Here is a 23,979-nt window from a genome sequence, read left to right on the forward strand (position 1 = left end):
TGTTTATTCTTTAAGTCACCCAGTCTATGGTAATTTGATATAACAGCCCAAGATGACTAAGATAGAGAGGCACTATCCCTACTATACACTGGAGCTTTGAACTCTACACTAATTATGAGAAAATGGTATTAACAGAGAGATGTTAAGACAGACCAAAAAAAAAAAAAAAATAGCAAATTGTGAAGCCAGGGCATCTATTTGAGATATGTGAAACTATGACAAACTACATATTGCCAGCCAATGATACAAGTGCTGAACACTTAATAGATAAACCAGGGGACCGGGCGCGGTGGCTCATGCCTGTAATCCCAGCACTTTGGGAGGCCGAGGCGGGTGGATCACGAGGTCAAGAGATCGAGACCATCCTGGTCAACATGGTGAAACCCCGTCTCTACTAAAAATACAAAAAAATTAGCTGGGCATGGTGGCGTGTGCCTGTAATCCCAGCTACTCAGGAGGCTGAGGCAGGAGAATTGCCTGAACCCAGGAGGCGGAGGTTGCGGTGAGCCGAGATCGCACCATTGCACCCCAGCCTGGGTAACAAGAGCGAAACTCCGTCTCAAAAAAAAAAAAAAAAAAAAAAAAAAATAGATAAACCAGGGACAAACGGTTATCTACAGGAGAATAATCAATCTACTACCATATACATATACATCTCCATTTACAATGAATTAATTCTAGAGTTGTCTGTTTTAGGAAGTGCTTACAATTATATGTTACCTTAGCATGCATTTTCATTATGGATTTAACTTTCTCGTAAGATAAGAAAAATTTACTCTTACTCAACAGTTTCTAGTTCTCCATCTCCTCCCAGTTCCTCCATGTGGTCAACTCACATATATGACTTACATGACTATTCTGGTGACCACCTCCCTGTGGGAGAAGTACATACAACCAATTTGACTCGTCCCACTGACCCTTACACCCAACATGGATGATGGATGGCACAGACCACCTCTTAAACACTGTGTAACTTCACAGAAGTTCTATGAAGTGCCTGCTTGCTCTAAATCCACCAGAAACAACTCCGAGAGATAGATACTCCCTTGGTCAATTCCCTGGACCCCAAGAAAAGCTTTGGCCAAAAGGTCCCTGTCTGTCTTGCTCCCCATCTGCTGGTTGAACGTGAATCCTAGAATATTCCCCCACTCTGTGTTGTTCTGCAGGTGTGCTGCCCTCATCTCCTGGGCTTGTGAGCAATGCACTGTTATGTCATGGGCTCTGTTGAGTTGCCTCTTCTGTGTCTTACCTGACCTACACAATCATTCTTGGATTTGGCTCTAGTGAAAAATGCAATGTAAAGTTAATTTGAAACACTAAAGCTGAAATACATGAACAAATCTTTTTTTTTTTTTTTTTCTTTTTTCTTTTGAGACGGAGTTTCGCTCTTGTTATCCAGGCTGGAGTGCAATGGCACGATCTCGGCTCACCGCAACCTCTGCCTCCTGGGTTCAGGCAATTCTCCTGCCTCAGCCTCCTGAGTAGCTGGAATTACAGGCACGCACCACCATGCCCAGCTAATTTTTTGTATTTTTAGTAGAGACGGGGTTTCACCATGTTGACCACGTTGGTCTCGATCTCTTGACCTCGTGATCCACCCGCCTCGGCCTCCCAAAGTGCTGGGATTACAGGCTTGCGCCACTGCGCCCGGCCATACATGAACAATTCTTTAAAAGGGACAAGTCACAGAGAAAAATGCAGTGTAAAGTTAATTTGAAATGCTAAAGTTAGGGCCGGGCGCGGTGGCTCAAGCCTGTAATCCCAGCACTTTGGGAGGCTGAGGCGGGTGGATCACGAGGTCAAGAGATCGAGACCATCCTGGTCCACATGGTGAAACCCTGTCTCTACTAAAAATACAAAAAATTAGCTGGGCATGGTGACGCGTGCCTGTAATCCCAGCTACTCAGGAGGCTGAGGCAGGAGAATTGCCTGAACCCAAGAGGCGGAGGTTGCGGTGAGCTGAGATTGTGCCATTGCACTCCAGCCTGGGTAACGAGCGAAACTCCGTCTCAAAAACAAAAACAAAAACAAAAACAAAAAAGAAAGAAAGAAAAGAAAAGAAAGAAAGAAATGCTAAAGTTATATATGAACAATTCGTTACAAGGGACAGGCCACAGAAAGGCAGTGCTGGCTGGAACACAGTGATGTCTGACTCATGTATCAGCACAGGTCACCCTATCACAGGAGACATCTCTCCACCCTCATCCTGCTCACTGAAGTGCTCAATGACTATTTCCTACCAATACTGTACTATGCCACCCCCATCCCACACCATACCCTCTTTCATATTTTGATTTGCAGGCTACTGGTCCACCCTGTTGCAGTGAGCTTTCCTTGTCTTTTGGAGTTTTATTTCCCTTCACAGTTGAGACAATCCAGAGGACAGGAATTATTTCTCTTTTCCCTCAATAGCACCATCCAACTGGCTGACCAGTTGCTGAAAATACAGAAGTCGGCCGGGCGCGGTGGCTCACGCCTATAATCTCAGTCCTTTGGGAGGCCGAGGCGGGTGGATCACGAGGTCAAGAGATCGACACCATCCTGGTCAACAAGGTGAAACCCCGTCTCTATTAAAAATACAAAAATTAGCTGTGCATGGTGGCGCGCGCCTTTAGTCCCAGCTACTCAGGAGGCTGAGGCAGGAGAATTGCCTGAAGCCAGGAGGCGGAGGTTGCAGTGGGCTGAGATCGCGCCATTGCACACTAGCCTGGGTAACAAGAGTGAAACTCCGTCTCAAAAAAAAAAAAAGAAAATACAGAAGTCAAATACCCAGATCAATGGACTCATATTCAATTTTTGCAAATCCATGAAGTGGAAACTAATCTATCAGGAAGAGACGTAGTGCGAAAGTTAGTCCTAAAGGATTCCTCAGCTTATTAAATCTACTCACCACTGTGTGTCTTGTCAAGGGAAAGAAATTGAGGGAAACTTTAAGTCCCTCCAATACAAATCAGACTAAAAACTCCTGGAAAATAGTAAGAAGAAAGCAATACCCCATTCCCTTAAAAGGCAGGATAACGCTGGGACTGGCGCAGTGGCTCAAGCCTGTAATCCCAACACTTTGGGAGGCCAAGGCGGGTGGATCACGAGGTCAAGAGATCGAGACCATCCTGGTCAACATGGTGAAATCCCGTCTCTACTAAAAAAATACAAAAAATTAGCTAGGCATGGTGTTGCGTGCCTGTAATCCCAGCTACTCAAGAGGCTGAGGCAGGAGAATTGCCTGAACCCAGGAGGCGGAGGTTGCGGTGAGCCAAGATCGCGCCATGGCACTCCAGCCTGGGTAACAAGAGTGAAACTCCGTCTCAAAAAAAAAAAAAAAAAAAAAAAAAGGCAGGATAAGGCTAAAGCCTATAATGGAAAGTCTCATTAAAGATAGGCTCCTTGAACTCTGTATGTTTCCTTACAGTACACCAATCCTGCTTGTTAAGAAATCAGACAGGTCGCCGGGCGTGGTGGCTCAAGCCTGTAATCCCAGCACTTTGGGAGGCCGAGGTGGGTGGATCACGAGGTCGAGAGATCGAGACCATCCTGGTCAACATGGTGAAACCCCGTCTCTACTAAAAATACAAAAAATTAGCTGGGCATGGTGGCACGTGCCTGTAATCCCAGCTACTTAGGAGGCTGAGGCAGGAGAATTGCCTGAACCCAGGAGGCGGAGGTTGCGGTGAGCCGAGATCGCGCCATTGCACTCCAGCCTGGGTAACAAGAGTGAAATTCCGTCTCAAAAAAAAAGGCCGGGCGCGGTGGCTCAAGCCTGTGGGAGGCCGAGGCGGGTGGATCACGAGGTCGAGAGATCGAGACCATCCTGGTCAACATGGTGAAACCCCGTCTCTACTAAAAATACAAAAAATTAGCTGGGCATGGTGGCACGTGCCTGTAATCCCAGCTACTCGGGAGGCTGAGGCAGGAGAATTGCCTGAACCCGGGAGGCGGAGGTTGCGGTGAGCCGAGATCGCGCCATTGCACACCAGCCTGGGTAACAAGAGCGAAACTCCGTCTCAAAAAAAAAAAAAAAAAAAAAAAAAAAATCAGACAGGTCATACATATTAGAAAACCTCATTAACCAAACAGTCCAGACCACTCACTCCGTTGTTCCCAACCATTACATCACTCTTGACAAAATTCCTTATAATTATCAATGGTTCACAGTAATAGATATAAAGAATGCGGCCGGGCGCGGTGGCTCAAGCCTGTAATCCCAGCACTTTGGGAGGCCGAGGCGGGTGGATCACGAGGTCGAGAGATCGAGACCATCCTGGTCAACATGGTGAAACCCCGTCTCTACTAAATATACAAAAAATTAGCTGGGCATGGTGGCGCGTGCCTGTAATCCCAGCTACTCAGGAGGCTGAGGCAGGAGAATTGCCTGAACCCAGGAGGTGGAAGTTGCAGTGAGCCGAGATCGCACCATTGCACTCTAGCCTGGGTAACAAGAGCGAAACTCTGTCTAAAAAAAAAAAAAAAAAAAAAAAGAATGCTTTCTGAGCATGCCTCTTGGCTGAGGATAGCTGAGACATATTTGTGAGTAGGAAGACTTCTATTCAGGGGAAAAACAACAGAATCCTGCCCCAAAGGTTCACAGACTCCCCCAACCACATTAGTCAAATTCTAAAACAAATATTTTTTTTTTTTTTTTTTTTTGAGACGGAGTTTCGCTCTTGTTACCCAGGCTGGAGTGCAATGGCGCGATCTTGGCTCACCGCAACCTCCGCCTCCTGGGTTCAGGCAATTCTCCTGCCTCAGCCTCCTGAGTAGCTGGGATTACAGGCACGCGCCACCATGCCCAGCTAATTTTTTGTATTTTTAATAGAGACGGGGTTTCACCATGTTGACCAGGATGGTCTCGATCTCTTAACCTCGTGATCCACCCGCCTCGGCCTCCCAAAGTGCTGGGATTACAGGCTTGAGCCACCGCGCCCGGCCCTAAAACAAATATTAAAATAAGCCGTCATCCCAAAGCAAATATACCTGCTTCAGTACGTGGAGATAATATTCTTATATCCAGTAAAGATATAGAGAAATTAGGTGACTTTTCTATACATACCCTTTTTTTTAAATTAATTTTTCTTGTTTGTTTGTTTTTATAGAGACAGGGTTTCTCTATGTTGGTCAGGCTGGTCTCGAACCCCCAAGTCAGGTGATCCGCCTGCCTCAGCCTCCCAAAGTACTGGGATTACAGGCCTGATCCACCATGCCTGGCCTCTACACATATTCTTTTTTTTTTTTTTTGAGACGGAGTTTCGCTCTTGTTACCCAGGCTGGAGTGCAATGGCGCGATCTCGGCTCACCGCAACCTCCGCCTCCTGGGTTCAGGCAATTCTCCTGCCTCAGCCTCCTGAGTATTGGGATTACAGGCACACACCACCATGCCCAGCTAATTTTTTTGTATTTTTAGTAGAGACGGGGTTTCACCATGCTGACCAGGATGGTCTCGATCTCTCGACCTCGTGATCCACCCGCCTCGGCCTCCCAAAGTGCTGGGATTACAGGCTTGAGCCACCGCGCCTGGCCCACATATTCTTAACCACCTACAATTTAAGGGGTTATTATAGGTCTCATAGGGGAAGCTTCAACATATAGAGCCTGAAGTCAAATATTTAGGCCACCTAATAAGTGCAGGTAAGTGAAGAATAGCGCCCCAAATGGGTTGAAGAAATTATATCCTTATCCCTGCCTCAAACTAAACAAGAACTCAAAAAATTTTTAGGCTCAATATTGCCGTTTATAGATTAACTCATATGCATTAAAAAGTATACTTTTTAAATTTTTTTTTTTTTTTAGAGACAGGGTTTCACCATGTTGGCCAGGATGGTCTCGATTGCTTGACCTCGAGATCCGCCCGCCTCAGCCTCCCAAACTGCTGGGATTATAGGCTTGAGCCACTGTGCCCGGCCTAAAAGTATACTTTTATATAAAAAACTTACCCAGTAGAAGCCTGACCGTCTCTTAGGGACTTCCAAGGAAATCTATCCAGTTAAGAAACTAAAAGACAGCCGGGCGCGGTGGCTCACACCTGTAATCCCAGCACTTTGGGAGGCCGAGGCGGGTGGATCACCAGGTCAAGAGATCGAGACCATCCTGGTCAACATGGTGAAACCCCGTCTCTACTAAACAAAATACAAAAACTTAGCTGGGCATGGTGGCGTGTGCCTGTAATCCCAGCTACTCAGGAGGCTGAGGCAGGAGAATTGCCTGAACCCAGGAGGCGGAGGTTGCGGTGAGCCAAGATCGCGCCATTGCACTCCAGCCTGGGTAACAAGAGCGAAACTCCATGTCAAAAAAAACAAAAAACAAAACAAAACAACAACAAAAAAGAAATTAAAAGAGATGCTCATAACTGCCCCTATTCTAGTCCGGCAGCCTGGGGCCTTCCTATCAAAAGTTTTAGACCCAGTCACCTGTAAATGGCCTAAATGCATCCAATCATGGCCACAGCAATATTAGTTGAAGTAAAAAGTTAACCTTTGGAGGAAAATTAACAGTAAGTATGCCCCATCAAGTTAGAACTATCTTTTTTTTTTTTTTTTTTTTTTTTGAGATGGAGTTTCGCTCTTGTTACCCAGGCTGGAGTGCAATGGCGCGATCTCGGCTCACCGCAACCTCCGCCTCCTGGGCTCAGGCAATTCTCCTGCCTCAGCCTCCTGAGTAGCTGGGATTACAGGCATGCGCCACTACGCCCAGCTAGTTTTTTGTATTTTTAGTAGAGACGGGGTTTCACCATGTTGACCAGGATGGTCTCGATCTCTTGACCTCGTGATCCACCCGCCTCGGCCTCCCAAAGTGCTGGGATTACAGGCTTGAGCCACCGTGCCCCGCCTAGAACTATCTTAAATCAAAAAGCAGGGAGGTAGATCACCGACTTAAGAATTTTAAATTATAAGACTGCTCTGCTAAAAAAAGATAATTTGGCCGGGCGTGGTGGCTCACGCCTATAATCCTAGCACTTTGGGAGGCCGAGGTGGGTGGATCACCTGGGGTCAGGAGTTCAAGACCAGCCTGGCCATCATGGAGAAACCCCATCTTAAAAAAAAAAAAAAAAGATAATTTAACATTAACTACTAATAATTCACTCAACCCAACAGGTTTCTTAACAAGGAATCCAAACCTTAAAAGGGAGCACGCATATTTAGATTTAATTAATTACCATATGAAGGTCCAATCAGACTTGGGAGAAACTCCCTTCAAGACAGGATGGCACTTATGTATAAATAGGTCCTCCCAAATAATTGAGGGGAAAGAACATAATAGGTATTCAGTAACTGACAGAAAAACTCTTAAAGAAGTCAGGAAGACTGCCTAACAGTCTGCCCAAACCTATAAACTACTTCCACTCATCCGAGCTTCAGAACATTTACAGAGCCAAGAAAGAACTATCTATACTAATTCTAAGTATGCTTTTAGAATGGCTCATACGTTTAGAAAAATTTAAACTGAGAGAGGCCTTATTAATAGTAAAGGCCAAAATCTGGTCCACAAAGAACTAATTGTTCATGTCCTAAACAATCTCCAGTTGCCAGAAGAGACAGCTATTGTACATATCCCAGGGCATCAAAAGGACCTTTTTTTCACAAGTTGAGGAAATAACCTTGCAAGTCAAATAGCCAAACAAGCTGCCAATTCTTATGAAACGCCTACCTTTCACTTAACTCTTTGCCTATCTTCCCCTCCCACAGTCTTCCATCTTCTCTTCTCTTCCATGGAAAAAGAAAAGTTATTAAGAGCTGGCCGGGCGCAGTGGCTCACTCACACCTGTAATCCCAGAACTTTGGGAGGCCGAGTTGGGTGGAACACACAGTCAAGAGATTAAGACCATCCTGGCCAACATGGTGAAACCCCATCTCTACTAAAAAATACAAAAATCAGCTGGGTGTGGTGGCGTGTGCCTGTAGTCCCAGCTACTCAGGAGGCTGAGGCAGGAGAATCACTTCAGCCTGGGAGGCAGAGGTTGCAGTGTGCCAAGATCACGCCACTGCACTCCAGCCTGGCGACAGAGAAAGACTCCATCTTAAAAAAATAAAATAAATTAAAATGAAAATGAAAAACAAGAGCTAAAAAGAACACAGAAGAAACAACTATATTAGAAAACCCATTAGGGACCCCAAGCTATGGATAATGTGGTTCTCAAAGTTTTTAAGTGTATTAAAACTTATACCCTAGCCAAACAGTTGCCTAATATGCAAGAAAAGTAACAAGCCAGTTCTAAAAATATTATCCCTCAGAGGAAGAAATCCAAGGCTAAGACCATTTCAAAGTGTTCAAATTAATTACACTAAGATGCTTCCAATCAGATGCCTGAAATATTTGCTAGTAATAATAAATCATTTTACTAGCTAGGTATAGACTATCCCCTTCTCAAGCACAACCACTAATAATGCAGTTAAAGTGAGGGAGGAGACCCCTAATCACCCTTAAGCATCTAAGACCATTCCTCCCTTGACTTCCAGACTGCATTTCAATAGAATTAAAGGGGTGCCACCTTAATCACCCTCCTATAGATAGAAGGTGTGATGTGGAGGAATCTTTCTGGAAGGCACTGTTTCTACTTAAACCCGATCAAATCCCCACCTAAGTCACTATACCCCAAGCCTACTCTGAAGTCCAAGACTCTTTCACATGTAAATTCTAGAACTATAACACCAAAACTCTTTCACATGTAAATTCTAGAGTTGTAAGACCAAGACCCTTTCACAAGTAATTTCTTTTTTTTTTTTTTTTTGAGACGGAGTTTCGCTCTTGTTACCCAGGCTGGAGTGCAATGGCGCGATCTCGGCTCACCGCAACCTCCGCCTCCTGGGTTCAGGCAATTCTCCTGCCTCAGCCTCCTGAGTAGCTGGGATTACAGGCACGCACCACCATGCCCAGCTAATGTTTTTTGTATTTTTAGTAGAGACGGGGTTTCACCATGCTGACCAGGATGGTCTCGATCTCTTGACCTCGTGATCCACCCGCCTCGGCCTCCCAAAGTGCTGGGAATACAGGCTTGAGCCACCGCGCCCGGCCCCTCACAAGTAATTTCTAAAACTGTAAACCCAAGAACCTTTCACAGGTAATATCTAGAGTTGTAAGCCTATATAAAGGCAGAGGTTTCCTTTGTTAGAGGAGCTTGGCTTTTAGGCGACTATGCCACCTTGCTCTCGGCCGAACAAATCACATCTTCCTTCCCAGTTAGGTGTTCAAGAGGTCAGTTTCTCAGGGTCGCTCCTGCTACATTTGGTTCCCCAACCAGGAAGTGAGTTTCTGTTGGTGGTCGGCTGGCACAGCCTTTCAGGCGGTTTGCCTAGCTCTTCAGAGCATCCCTGTTGGGGGAGCTCTCCTGCTCAGGTGACACAACTCCTGTGAGCTCTCCTGGGCAGGTATTGGACTGGTGGAAAGCTTTGCCAGAGCAGGAAAGCCCCAGCAGTGTGGATCCACCCAGTGGCTGAACACTGAGAAAGAACGGGTACCTGGAACATCTGGACAATAGAAACATGGTAGGATTGATCCTGGGAAACTTGCCCACCTCCTTTAGGTGGAAATGTGGCCTGATCACCCACATGTGCCGGATTTGGCACTTTTGACCTTGGTTTTTCAAACTTGGCTCTTTGAACTTGGCTCTCACTCTCTCTCTATATATATAACTAACCTTGAAAGTTTTGCTTTTGGTTTCAATTTGGGTGGAGGGAGGAGTGCATTTGTGTGAGTGAATGGAGGAGTCCAATTGGACTCATCAGCCGTGAAATGTGGGAGCCACCAGTAACATTAGAGGGGACCCCACACTCTGAGCCTATTGCGGGGCCGGCTGAAATTAGGGATGATTTGCATACAGCTAAATGGAGGAGCTCTCACAATCTAGGCACAGTGAGGAGAGTAACGAGCAGTGTTTCAAACACTCCCGAGAGGCCTGAAGCAAAAATGTGAGAGGATGTGTCGCACTGTGCCGGGCGGGAATGACTGAGGGTGGAGTAACACTCTCTTAACTGTCTGTGAAGACTGTTTTTCTGTGTAAAAACATGGGTCAGGCCGGGCTCGGTGGCTCAAGCCTGTAATCCCAGCACTTTGGGAGGCCGAGGCGGGTGGATCACGAGGTCGAGAGATCGAGACCATCTTGGTCAACATAGTGAAACCCCGTCTCTAAACCCCGTCTCTACTAAAAATACAAAAAACTAGCTGGGCGTGGTGGCGCGTGCCTGTAATCCCAGCTACTTAGGAGGCTGAGGCAGGAGAATTGCCTGAACCCAGGAGGCGGAGGTTGCAGTGAGCCGAGATCGCGCCATTGCACTCCAGCCTGGGTAACGAGAGCGAAACTCCGTCTCAAAAAAAAAAAAAAAAAAAAAAAAAAAAAAAAAACATGGGTCATACCCATAGTAAGCCCACTCCTTAAAGGACCACACTGAAAAATTTCAAGAAGAGATTTAGTGGGGATTATGGGGTATCTATGACACCAGGGAAGCTAAGAACTTTATGTGAGCTAGACTGGCCAGCACTGGGTGGATTGGCCCTCAGAGGGAAGTCTAGACAGGCCTCTTGTCTCCAAAGTATGGCATAAGGTTATATGCGGTTAGCCAGGATACCCTGATCAATTCCCGTACATAGATTCGTGGCTGCAGCTCGTTCTAAACCCCTAGAGTGGCTGAGAGGACAGGCAGCAACTGTGCTAATGGCAAAGTGACAGGCAGCTAGGAATAAACCCTGCTCCACCCACCAAGAGACACTGACTCCCAAGGTCCTGGTAGATTCAGTGGCAGAGACACAGACTCCTAAGGTCCTGGCAGATCCAACGGCAGAGGAGTTTTTGCCAATAAACCTCTTCCTCCTCCTCAAGGACTCCCTGCCCCTGGGCCTGAAGCCTCAGCACCACCACCAGAACTGCTCATCCCTAAACCACCCAGAGTAGATAAAAGAGAAGGCAGAGAGACTCCTCCCATAGTCACTGGCTTCCCCCAAGGAACTCCAACCCCGCCCCTAGCAGACTGTCTGCGACCCAAGGCAGGGGTGCAGATGCTTTTAAGAGAGCAGATGCCGGGCATGGTGGCTCAAGCCTGTAATCCCAGCACTTTGGGAGGCTGAGGCGGGTGGATCACGAGGTCAGGAGATCGAGACCATCCTGGTCAACACGGTGAAACCCTGTCTCTACTAAAAATACAAAAAATTAGCTGGGCACGGTGGCGCGTGCCTGTAATCCCAGCTACTCAGGAGGTTGAGGCAGGAGAATTGCCTGAACCCAGGAGGCGGAGGTTGCAGTGAGCCGAGATCGCGCCATTGCACTCCAGCCTGGGTAACAAGAGCAAAACTCCGTCTCAAAAAAAAAAAAAAAAAAAAAAAAAGAGAGCAGAGATAGGCTGGGTGCGGTGGCTCAAGCCTGTAATCCCAGCACTTTGGGAGGCCGAGGCGGGTGGATCACGAGGTCGACAGATCGAGACCATCCTGGTCAACATGGTGAAACCCCGTCTCTACTAAAAATATAACAAATTAGCTGGGCATGGTGGTGAGTGGCTGTAATCCCAGCTACTCAGGAGGCTGAGGCAGGAGAATTGCCTGAACCCAGGAGGCGGAGGTTGCAGTGAGCCGAGATCGTGCCATTGCACTCCAGCCTGGGTAACAAGAGCGAAACTCTATCTCAAAAAAAAAAAAAAAAAAGAGAGCAGAGATATATGGGAGTGGACGAGGATGGCCACATGGTAGAAAGGCATGTTTTCATGTACCTGCCATTCACCTCAGCTGATCTTAACAATTGGAAAAATAGCCTGTCTTACACTGAGAAGCCACAAACTCTCATTGACCTACTACAAACTATTATTCAGGCTCATAACCCCACATGGGCTGATGGCCGCCAGCTGCTTATGTACCTTTTTAACATGGACAACAGGCAGAGAGTACTCCAAGCCATTTCTAAATGGTTGGAGGAGCATGTTCCTGCAGATTACCAGAACCCTCAAGAGTATGTCAAGGTCTGGCCGGGTGCGGTGGCTCAAGCCTGTAATCCCAGCACTTTGGGAGGCCGAGGCGGGTGGATCACGAGGTCAAGAGATCGAGACCATCCTGGTCAACATGTGAAACCCCGTCTCTACTAAAAATACAAAAAAAAACTAGCTGGGCGTGGTGGCGCATGCCTGTAATCCCAGCTACTTAGGAGGCTGAGGCAGGAGAATTGCCTGAACCCAGGAGGCGGAAGTTGCGGTGAGCCAAGATCGTGCCATTGCACTCCAGCCTGGGTAACAAGAGCGAAACTCCGTCTCAAAAAAAAAAAAAAAAAAAAAAAAAAGTATGTCAAGGTCCAGTTACCAGGGACTGACCCCCAATGGGATCCAAACACCACCAATATTGTTGGAGCTACTGGGGTGTCAGAGAAACAGTCTTTCTGTTTGCCTCCAACCTGTCTGGCTGGAGGCCATGATGTTATATATCAGTTCTTGTACTTGCCCGAACTGCCCCTACCCCATTTGGAGAGACTTGCTATGTAAAAAAGCTACTGCTATCACCTTCACTAATAAGGGCTCCCTGCATCTAAAACTACCTTAGGCAGGGATTATCAAGGCTCTCATAGTCCCTTGGGAGGAGGGGTAGAGACTCTCACTAAACCAGGGACCAAAGCCTACAGGCCAGTGCAGGACTTGCCTTTGGTTAATCAGACTACAGTGACTCTGCACCCACTTGCACCCAACTCATGCACGTGGTTGGGATTATTGTCAGCGGAGGATAGTTGGTTCACTTGCTTGGACTTAAAAAATGCTTTCTTTAGCATTGAACTGGCCTCAGAGGGTCAGAAACTATTTGTTTTTTGATGAGAAAATCAAGAAGCAGGAGTGACCACCCAGTACGCCTAGACCTGGCTTCCCAGGGGTTCAAGAATTCTCTCACCATCTTTGGGGAGGCACTAGCCTGTGATCCACCAGAAGTTTACTGCTAAGGACTTAGGCTGCATGCTGCTTCAACATGCTGGTGACCTTTTTTTTTTTTTTTTTTTTTGAGACGGAGTTTCGCTCTTGTTACCCAGGCTGGAGTGCAATGGCGCGATCTCGGCTCACCGCAACCTCCGCCTCCTGGGTTCAAGCAATTCTCCTGCCTCAGCCTCCTGAGTAGCTGGGATTACAGGCATGTGCCACCATGCCCAGCTAATTTTTTGTATTTTTAGTAGAGACGGGGTTTCACCATGTTGACCAGGATGGTCTCGATCTCTCGACCTCGTGATCCACCCGCCTCGGCCTCCCAAAGTGCTGGGATTACAGGCTTGAGCCACCGCACCCAGCCGCTGGTGACCTTTTATTGGAACACCCCACAGCAGTTGGGTACGCTAAAGGAACAGATGACTTACTTCAGCACCTAGAGGATTGTGGGTATAAAGCCTAAAAAGAAAGCCCAGATTTGCCAACAGCAAGTGTGATATCTGGGGTTCACCAACCAGCAGGGACAGTGCAACCTAGGAGCAGAGAGGAAACAAGTCATTGCAACCTGCCAGAGCCTGAAACTAAAAGGCAGGCAAGAGAGTTCCTGGGAGCCATGGGTCTCTGTAAATTATGGATTCCAAACTTTGCAGTACTGGCCAAACCCCTACATAAACTGACAAAGATTGGGGGAGACAAGGAACCCTTTGAACGGGGATCCCAGTAGTGGCAGGAACTGAAAGTAAAACCTTTGCCAGCCCCGACTTTGGGGCTACCCAACTTAACAAAGCCTCTCATGCTGTATGTGTCAGAAAAAGGAAAAAAAAAATGGCAGTTCTAACATCAACTCTGGGACACAATTTAAATATCAAAGCACTGCACACAGCAATGACTCTAATGAATACTAAAGGACATTATTGGTTAACAAATGCTAGGTTAATCAAATACCTGAGCCTGCACTGTTAAGGTCTGCAACACTTTGCCCCCAGTGCCAGAAGGCCCAATTAAACACAGTGTGTTGAAGTATCAGACTCAGTTGATTCCAGCAGGCCCCATCTTCGGGATCAACCATGAACAGCAGTAGACTGGGAGTTGTATGTGAATGAAGGTGGTTTTGTTAATCCACAAGGAGAAAGGTGTGCAAGCCATGCAGTAGTAACTCTGGACACTAATCAGGACCGTGCCATTACCTCAGGGTACTTCCGTTCAGAAGACTAAACTGAGCCAGGCCCTAGAACTGAGTAAAGATAAGACTGTGAACTTTTATACTAATTGCCGGTATGCCTTCCTAACTCTTCAAGTACATGAAGCCCTGTACAAAGAAAAAGGACTGTTAAGCCGGGCGCAGTGGCTCAAGCCTGTAATCCCAGCACTTTGGGAGGCCGAGGCGGGTGGATCACGAGGTCGAGAGATCGAGACCATTCTGGTCAACATGGTGAAACCCCGTCTCTACTAAAAGTGCAAAAAATTAGCTGGGCATGGTGGCACGTTCCTGTAATCCCAGCTACTCAGGAGGCTGAGGCAGGAGAATTGCCTGAGCCCAGGAGGCGGAGGTTGCGTTGAGCCGAGATCACGCCATTGCACTCCAGCCTGGGTAACAAGAGCGAAACTCCGTCTCAAAAAAAAAAAAAAAAGAAAAAGGACTGTTAAATTCAAGAGGAAAAGAACTTTCTCCAAGCAAACAGTGGAGAGGATAGACAGCTTAGAGAAAATGTGTCAGGAAACAGAAAGTGGGTGCAGGCACTTCCCTTGGTGTTATTCAACATTAAATGTACTCGTGATATTCCCCCTATGAAGTTTTATATCATAGGCCCCCTCTCATACTGCAGGCACTCCTGGCAACTCTTTGGGAGTGGGGAGAAATTGAGCTAGGACAACAGCTACAAGCTCTATGGAAAAAAAAAATCACTGAGGATATTTCAACCTGGGTAAATAGAAGATGCCCTGTAGGCTTATCTTCTCAGTTCACCCTTTCTCACCAGGTAATTGTGTATGAATAAAGGACTGAAATGCAGTCCCTCTGAATCGACAGTGGAAGGGACCCCAGACCCTGATCCTGACCACTCCCACAGTCGTAAAAGGAGTCCCAGCCTGGATCCACCACAGCCGTGACAAACCAGCAGCAGCTGAAACTTGGGAAGCTAAATAGACCAGACCCAGACAAGGACTGCAGAATCACCTTAAGAAGGACAGTTGCTGGGCGTGGTGGCTCAAGCCTGTAATCCCAGCACTTTGGGAGGCCAAGGTAGGTAGACCACAAGGTCAAGAGATCGAGACCATCCTGGTCAACATGGTGAAACCCCGTCTCTACTAAAAATACAAAAAAAAAAAAAAAAAATCAGCTGAGGCGGGCGCGGTGGCTTAAGTCTGTAATCCCAGCACTTTGGGAGGCCGAGGTGGGTGGATCACGAGGTCCAGAGATCGAGACCATCCTGGTAAACATGGTGAAACCCCGTCTTTACTAAAAAAAAAAATACAAAAAATTAGCTGGGCATGGTGGCGCGTGCCTGTAATCCTAGCTACTCAGGAGGCTGAGGCAGGAGAATTGCCTGAACCCAGGAAGTGGAGGCTGCAGTGAGCCAAGATCGCGCCATTGCACTCCAGCCTGGGTAACAAGAGCGAAACTCCGTCTCAAAAAAAAAAAAAAAAAAAAAAAAAAATCAGCTGGGCATGGTGGCGTGTGCCTGTAATCCCAGCTACTCAGGAGGCTGAGACAGGAGAATTGCCTGAACCCAGGAGGCAGAGGTTGCAGTGAGCCAAGATCGTGCCATTGCACTCCAGCCTGGGTAACAAGAGCGAAACTCCGTCTAAAAAAAAAAAAAAAAAAAGGACAACAAGCCCTGCTCCAGCCACATTCCAGAAGCTGGCTGGTCCATGCATGGCCAAAGCATGAGAAAGTTCATCGTGGGACTTATTCTAATTAATATTTGGACTTCCAAAACCTGAAATGCATTTAAAAAAAAAATTTGGACTTGTACAGTAGGGACATTAACTGATTTTGGAGGATGTTCTGTTTGCACCAGGTTACCAAGGTAGGACGTAAAGTTACTGCCATTCTTTTGTTCTACAGTTATTATGAATGTGCAGGGACACAAGAGGGAACCTGTTTATATAATGGTACTCAGTATAAGGTATGTAATCCAGGGCGATGGAACAGCCCTATTAAGTTGATAGCTAAAACAGAGGAGAAGGGAAGCCCAAAACAGGTCACCCTAAGGTTAAATGCCTTAAATGCCTGTCATTCCAGTGGGTAGGCTGTTTCCCTCAGATGGGAACAAAGTTATGTAAAAGAGCATATGCACAACTGCCTAAAAGATGGAGAGGTAGCTGTATCATAGGCATCATTAAGTCTCCCTTTTTCCTATTGTCTGCCAAGACAGATGAGTTGTTGGAACAACCAGTCCACTCCACCTGGGAGAAGAGAAGTCTAAAGACAGGTGAGTGGGAAGATAATGAGTGGCCACCTGAAAGAATTATTAAGTGTTATGGGCCAGCCACATGGGTGGAGGATGGCTCATGGGGACACTGGACTCCTATCCATATGCTCAATCGAATTATCCAGTTGCAGGCTGCTGTGGAAATACTTGTTAATGAAACAGGTAAAACTCTGTCCATTTTGGCCCAACAAGAAACTCATATGAGAAATGCAATTTGTCAGAACCGGTTGGCCTTTGATTATTTGCTAGCAGCTGAAGGAGGAGTCTGTTGCAAATTCAATCTAACCAACTGCTGCCTACACATAGATGACCAAGGTCAAGCAGTGGAGGATATTGTAAGAGACGTGACCAAACTCTGCAGGTATGGCACAGATTTAACCCTGAATCCTTGTGTTGTAATAGTAATAGGTGTTTCCTTGCTACTCCTTTGTTTGCTTCCCCTGTTCCTTCAGATGGTTAGAGAAATTCTTCACTGCTGTAATAGACCAGAGAACCACATCACAAATATATTATATGCATCATTATCAATCAATTTTTTCAGAGGATCATGAAAATGAGAATGAGAGAATTCTCACTAATGTTATAGATGAGATTCTCAAAGGGGGGAGTGAGGGAAGAGACCCTTAAGCATCTAAGACCATTCCCCCCACTTAACTTCCACAATGAATTTCAACAGGAGAAGTGAAGGCTGGCAGACTGGGTGCCACCTTAATTGCCCTCCTGTAGATCGCAGGCATGGTGTGGAGCAATCTTTCCAGAAGGCACTGTTTCTACTTAAACAAGATCAAATCCCCACCTAAGCTACTATACCCTCGCCTGCTCCATGGCCCAAGACCCTTTCACTAGAGTTGTAAGACCAAGACCCTTTCACATGTAAATTCTAAAATTGAAAACCCAAGACCCTTTCAAATCTAATATCTAGAGTTGTAAACCTATACAAAGGCAGAGGTTTCCTTTGTTAGAGGAGCTTGGCTGTTAGGCAACTATGCCACCTTGCTCCTGATGGTAAATCACCCCTTCCTTCCTAGTTTGGTGTTCAAGAGGTCTGTTTCTCACAGCTGCTCCTGCTACAAAAGCATTAATTACAAACATCATACCCAGGTTTGGACTAGTGAAAAACATTAATTCAAACAACAGAACCCATTTCACAGGAAATGTTATTTAAAAAATGTACCCCGGTGCTAAACATAAAATAATACCATATTCCTTAACATCCATCCTCTTTAAGAAGGATAAAAAGAATAAATCACGGCCGGGCGCGGTGGCTCAAGCCTGTAATCCCAGCACTTTGGGAGGCCGAGGCGGGTGGATCACAAGGTCAAGAGATCGAGACCATCTTGGTCGACATGGTGAAACCCCGTCTCTACTAAAAATACAAAAAATCAGCTGGGCATGGTGGCACGTGCCTGTAATCCCAGCTACTCAGGAGGCTGAGGCAGGAGAATTGCCTGAACCCAGGAGGCGGAGGTTGCGGTGAGCCGAGATCGCGCCATTGCACTCCAGCCTGGGTAACAAGAGCGAAACTCCGTCTCAAAACAACAACAACAACAACAACAACAAAAAAAAAAAAAAAAAAAAAAAAGAATAAATCAAACTGAAAAGTCACCAACCAAATTAATCCTAAAAACCCGGTTACCCTAGACTAAATGTCTCCCCATTGCCTTATTAAAAATTCAAACTGCCCCTCAAGATATTAGTTTATCCCCTCATAAAATTCTATATAGGCTACCTTATTTACATTCTACTAGTAACATTCCTGCATTTAAAACCAAAAATCAGTTCCTCAAATACTATATACTTAGTCTATCTACTTTCTCCTCTTAAAACCAAAAGTCTCCTAGAACAGGCACTGTCCCTAAAGTTCTCGACACATCAACACCAACCTAGAGATAGAGCCCTCATCAAAAGACCAAAAGAGGCTGGTCCGAGTACAGTGGTGTTTACAACTAATTGATCACAACCAGCTACAGATTTCTTTGTTCCTTCTCCACTCCCACTGCTTCACTTGACTAGCCTTAAAAAAAAAAAGAAAAGAAAAAAACCTCAAACCAGTTTGGGAAGGACTTCAGTGCTCCTAACTACTGAAACTGCAGTCCAAACAGCACAAAGAAAATAAGTCCACACCCAAGCCCAAGGACCACTACCACCTTCAAAATCATGGCCCATTAGTTCAAGATAAAGCCCTACAAAATTAAAGTTAAAAAAAGCTTAACTCTTCTATAACGTTTATATTGTTTCTCCCTCTTTCCTCACTCTGTTGCTAGCTACTTCGTTATTATATAACTAGGTCTGATTCGCCCCAAACCATTATTTTTAATGCTTGTCTTCTTATACCTTGGGGAAATTTGAAGGACCACAAACAACCAGCTTCTCTGTCCTGTATCTCTGTTCTGGCCCTCTAATCTCCACAGTTACCCCTAGTTCTCACCGTTAAAATCACCTACAGTCAAAACGCATTCCTTTACTCCCACAGGCTAACAACCTTGTAGTAACTGGGGCTATTTCCTTTAAACCACCCAATACCAAAATTAAACCTCTACAAACAGAGTTTATGTCAATTTAAAACCCCTCTTCCATTTTACAAAAAACAAAACAAACAAACAAAAACAAAACTACTCCCCCTAATTACCAATCTCACCAATACCACCGTATCCTAATTTCTATGACCACTTCTACCTCCACTGACCCTAAGCCTGGCCCAATGTCAATGGGAAAAATCCTATAAGTATTTTTTTTTTTTTTTTTTTTGAGATGGAGTTTCGCCCTTGTTACCCAGGCTGGAGTGCAATGGCACGATCTCGGCTCACCGCAACCTCCGCCTCCTGGGCTCAGGCAATTCTCCTGCCTCAGCTTCCTGCGTAGCTGGGATTACAGGCACGTGCCACCATGCCCTGCTAATTTTTTGCACTTTTAGTAGAGACGGGGTTTCACCATGTTGACCAGGATGGTCTCGATCTCTCGACCTCGTGATCCACCCGCCTCGGCCTCCCAAAGTGCTGGGATTACAGGCTTGAGCCACCGCGCCCGGCAAGTATTTTTAAAATACATATTATTCCTCCTCCTTCTCCAAGTTTCAGCTTTAAACCAAACACCTGTTATTCCTGAACCTAAAAAAGTGTCTGTTATCAAAGTAAATAACCTAAAATAAACCTTAACAATTAAAACAAAATACCAAAATACAAAGACCTGGCTAAAATAAATTAAATATTCCATCCACACGTTAAACAAAAGAAACTGTTGCACTTATGTGCACAGTAGGCCAGAGGCCCAGACTGTCTCCTTTCCACTTAAATGGTCCCTCTGGTGACAGGTCATAAATTATCCAATTATATATCTTATATAATTATATTATATAATATTATTATATTATATAGCTTTACAATATATAATTATGTAATATTATATAGCCTATAGATTATATATTATATAATCATATTATATAAGCTATATAATCTATATAATGACTCTTTTCCAAAATCCCACAGCTTAGAATAAGTCGTCATGCCAAGTGCACTCACAAGCACTCAAGCTCTCTCTCTCTACCCCCACCAAAAGCTTACCCTTTCCAAAAGCTTACCCTGCAATCTGCCCTTAGTCATCCCCAAACAAATATATAACAGTATTGCAGCAGACTTTTACTAAACACTACAAAGTAACTAGAGCAAAACTTGTGTTCTAGTCCAATTAGCCATCCCTTTCACCTTAACATTTCAACAACCACCCCCCTCAAAAAAACGCCACTAATAAGTCCTCTAATCCTGAAGTTTATATAAATACCATTAAAGTTCCACAAGGAGTGACAAATAAATTCAAAGCCCAAAACCAAATAGCTACAAGGTTTCAATCCACATTGAAACAACTATAAAATAATAAATAAATAAATAAATAAATAACTACACTCTAGCCTGGGCGACAAGAGTGAAACTCCGTCTCAAAAAAAAAAAAAAAAAAAAGGGAATAATAGAAAAACTTATTAAAACAATTCTCATCAAAACTTTCCTCAACTCTCCCCCACCCTATGCAAATAAACTTTTTCTTCTAAAAAAATCAAGCCAAACACCACAGTCAAAATATACTTAAAAAGTTTAAAAAATTATAAAAAATAAAAGTATAACAAAGTTTCTCTTCAAACAGCCTGTTCAACCTTTTATCGCTTAATTCCAAGTACCCTCCACTTTCTTTCATCTCCTTTTCTTCCTTCTTATTTTGCTACATGCCCAAGCATGCCACAGCACCAGCTCACATTCCTTTACTTATTTAGGAAAGGACTAGCTCTCTAATCTGACACAAACAATCTCTTCCTTCTCTCCCTTCTCTCCCATCATGCATCCACCTTATCTTAAAAAGTTTAAATATTTAGCCAACCAGGTCTACTTTAAATTATACAATTCAACCCTAACCAATTAAAAAAACAGACACACACACACAAAAACAAAAGCTACATTAAAAATAATAAAAACCAGCCGGGCGCGGTGGCTCACGCCTGTAATCCCAGCACTTTGGGAGGCCGAGGCGGGTGGATCACGAGGTCGAGAGATCGAGACCATCCTGGTCAACATGGTGAAACCCCGTCTCTACTAAAAATACAAAAAATTAGCTGTGCATGGTGGCGCGTGGCTGTAATCCCAGCTACTCAGGAGGCTGAAGCAGGAGAATTGCCTGAACCCAGGAGGCGGAGGTTGCGGTGAGCCGAGATCGCGCCATTGTACTCCAGCCTGGGTAACAAGAGCGAAACTCCGTCTCAAAAAAATAAAATAAAATAAAATAATAATAATAATAATAATAAAAACCGGGTAGGGTGCCATGGCTCACGCCTGTAATCCCAGCGCTTTGGAAGGCCGAGGTGAGATCATGAGGTCAGGAGTTTGAAACCAGCCTGACTAAAACGGTGAAACTCCAGTTCTACCAAAAATAAAAAAAATTAAGCCGAGCGCGGTGGCTCAAGCCTGTAATCCCAGCACTTTGGGAGGCTGAGGCGGGTGGATCACGAGGTCAAGAGATCAAGACCATCCTGGTCAACATGCTGAAACCCTGTCTCTACTAAAAATACAAAAAATTAGCTGGGCATGGTGGCGCGTGCCTGTAATCCCAGCTACTCAGGAGGCTGAGGCAGGAGAATTGCCTGAACCCAGGAGGCGGAGGTTGCGGTGAGCCGAGATCGCGCCATTGCACTCCAGCCTGGGTAACAAGAGCGAAACTCCGTCTCAAAAAACAAAAAACAAAACAAACAAACAAACAAAAATTAGCCGGGCATGGTCGCACCTGCCTGTAATCCCAGCTACTCAGGAGGCTGAGGCAGGAGAATCGCTTGAATCTGAGGGTTGGGGGGCCGGGATTGCAGTGAGCTGGTATCGCACCCCAGCACTCCAGTCTGGGCTACAGAGCGAGTCTCTATCTCAAAAATTAAAAAATAAGGCCGGGCGCGGTGGCTCAAGCCTGTAATCCCAGCACTTTGGGAGGCCGAGGCGGGTGGATCACGAGGTCGAGAGATCAAGACCATCCTGGTCAACATGGTGAAACCCCGTCTCTACTAAAAAACTACAAAAAATTAGCTGGGCATGGTGGCGCGTGCCTGTAATTCCAGCTACTCAGAAGGCTGAGGCAGGAGAATTGCTTGAACCCAGGAGGCGGAGGTTGCGGTGATCCGAGATCGTGCCATTGCACTCCAGCCTGGGTAACAAGAGCTAAACTCCGTCTCAAAAAAAAAAAAAAAAAAAAAAAAAAAAAATTAAAAAATAAAATAAAATAAAACATCCTATTTTCCTTTATTCTATATGCTCTCACCATTACTCCATACACGAAACACACCCTTCTACAGAAGTAAATTTACTTTGCTAAAAAAATCCTTTATCTAAGCACTCGTTTTTCCATACATCTCCAAGCTTTATTTCTAACATTGAACCCTTGCACTCCAGCCTGGGCGACAGGAGACTCTGTCTCAAACAAAAACAAGCAAAAGTACCGTCCCAGCTAAGTGACGAGACCGGTTTTTGGGAAAGACGACCCCGAAAACACCCTGAAAATTGAGTTCCTCTCTATGACAGGCTGGGAGTTGAGACAGGCCTCCTTTTGCCCTCTCCCTTTAGGAGTTTAGATGCAGCAACTGACGCATTCATGCAAAGATAGACATCAGACTGGGGAAAACAGAGCAATAAGATACCAAATTACAAACAAGACCTAAGGCCATAGAAGGGAAGGTTAAGTCAAGCTTTAGAATTCATAAAATCCAGAGAAACAGGTCTGTTTTTTGGCTGGAATGTAATCGCGTGGCAGATAACAGACTCCCTTCCCTCACCATTCATTCCTATCTCCTCCGAACTTTTGACAAAACTTCACACTCTCAACGAACTGCCACATACAGAATCCCTAAACCTCTTGTGCCTTCTAACCCCGCTTCCACAGCTCCCGCCTTTTGACCAAAGGAACTTATACACCTCCAGGCACGGATTCATGATTTTCCTACAATTCCTGTCTCCTTGAAATGAATAAAACCAAAATGTCATTAGCCACCTCGGGACCCCTTAATCGAGGCCTCGTGGGATTGTGTTTTCCTTGGCCTCGGTCTCTTCACATTCGTCTCTGAATAAACTTTTAAGTTATTTCACAGACTGGCTTTTTCCATTGACAAACCACAAAGTAGGACTGGGTATTTCTCATTCATGAATCACTGTTTCCTCAAATGAACTCTTGGCTAACGTGACTCAAGTTAATTTTTAACAGGAGAAAGGCGGAACTGGGGACCCCACAGACCGCTGCTCCTCCCACACGAACCCCCGCGCCGGAGTCGTGATTCCCCCATGACCCTACCGTGGCCCCCGCCTAATCTGGGGAGACGCGGGGTTGCGGCACGGAACTGCCCAGAGAGGGCTCCAGGGCCGAGGCTGCAGGCGCCGCCCATGGACGGGACAGGACGCCCGCGATCTTGGCTGCCGGCCCAGCCCCGCCCAGCGGCCAAGGGGACAGAGGCCCGAGCTGCTCCAGGAGGACTCGGTCCTAGACCCTAGAGTCGCCCGCAGGGAAGCCCGGGTCCCGCCACCGTCGGTTCCGGACGGTTTCAGGCAGCCCCTCCCCCATCTCGGGACCCCCTGTCCTGCACACGCACCATTTCCCAGTTTTCTGATGTCCCAGAGTCCTCTCTACAGCTTCTGAGACTACAGCAGGGCACGGCGCAGGTGACAGAGCAACAGAAGCCTGGGTAGAGGCACCAGGTCTCTCTCGGAGTTGGAAAGACTGGATCCTAACGGCCGCCCGCACAACGAAGAAGTGAGGGAAGGAATGCGCTCCGTACCCGGATGAACAATGGGCGGACCCCGCCCTAGCGCCCCTGATTGGATGGAATGCTAGCCCCGCCCCCCACGTCTGAGTCGCCGCTGAAGCCTTGGGTATCAGGCCCTGCAGAGCCAGATTGTAGCCACAGGTTTTCTAAGGGCGAGCTGCTTCCTGCACCCTCGTTATTGGATATTTGCATTTCAGCCCAACTTGCTATGGATAGAAGAGAACACTAGCGTCTTCCTCACTCAAGGGATTATCCCTGCTCCTTCATTCTGCACGGGGAGGGGGAGGGTCACAGGAGTGTGTAGGGAATTTCAGACTCAGTGTCCATAGGAGCCATCTGCTGGCCTCCGAGCAGCAGGGGAACCGAGACTAGGCCAGGTACGACTGTACCAGGAGAAGAGGCA

The 23,979-nt window shown here is 46.1% G+C and overlaps 1 protein-coding gene across 3 annotated transcripts in view; it reads right to left on the reverse strand.

The window, feature by feature from the left end:
• LOC101049558 (uncharacterized) overlaps positions 1-23,979 on the reverse strand; it is a 37,599-nt gene that overhangs the window by 7,620 nt on the left and 6,000 nt on the right. Inside the window, exon 1 of one of the 3 annotated variants that reach the window (XM_074384585.1) lies at positions 23,403-23,712. The exons of 1 other annotated variant lie outside the window; for it this stretch is intronic. Coding sequence is in view for 1 of the 2 variants with exons in the window: in XM_039466927.2 (XP_039322861.1) it covers positions 23,403-23,405 (3 nt within the window). In the remaining variant the exon portion in view is untranslated. Of the gene's footprint in view, positions 1-23,402; positions 23,713-23,979 lie in introns of those variants that run through there. One more of the 3 variants, XM_039466927.2, reaches the window with a different exon arrangement.

This window comes from Saimiri boliviensis, chromosome 14, assembly GCF_048565385.1.
Source record: "Saimiri boliviensis isolate mSaiBol1 chromosome 14, mSaiBol1.pri, whole genome shotgun sequence".
Taxonomy (NCBI): Eukaryota; Metazoa; Chordata; class Mammalia; order Primates; family Cebidae; genus Saimiri; species Saimiri boliviensis.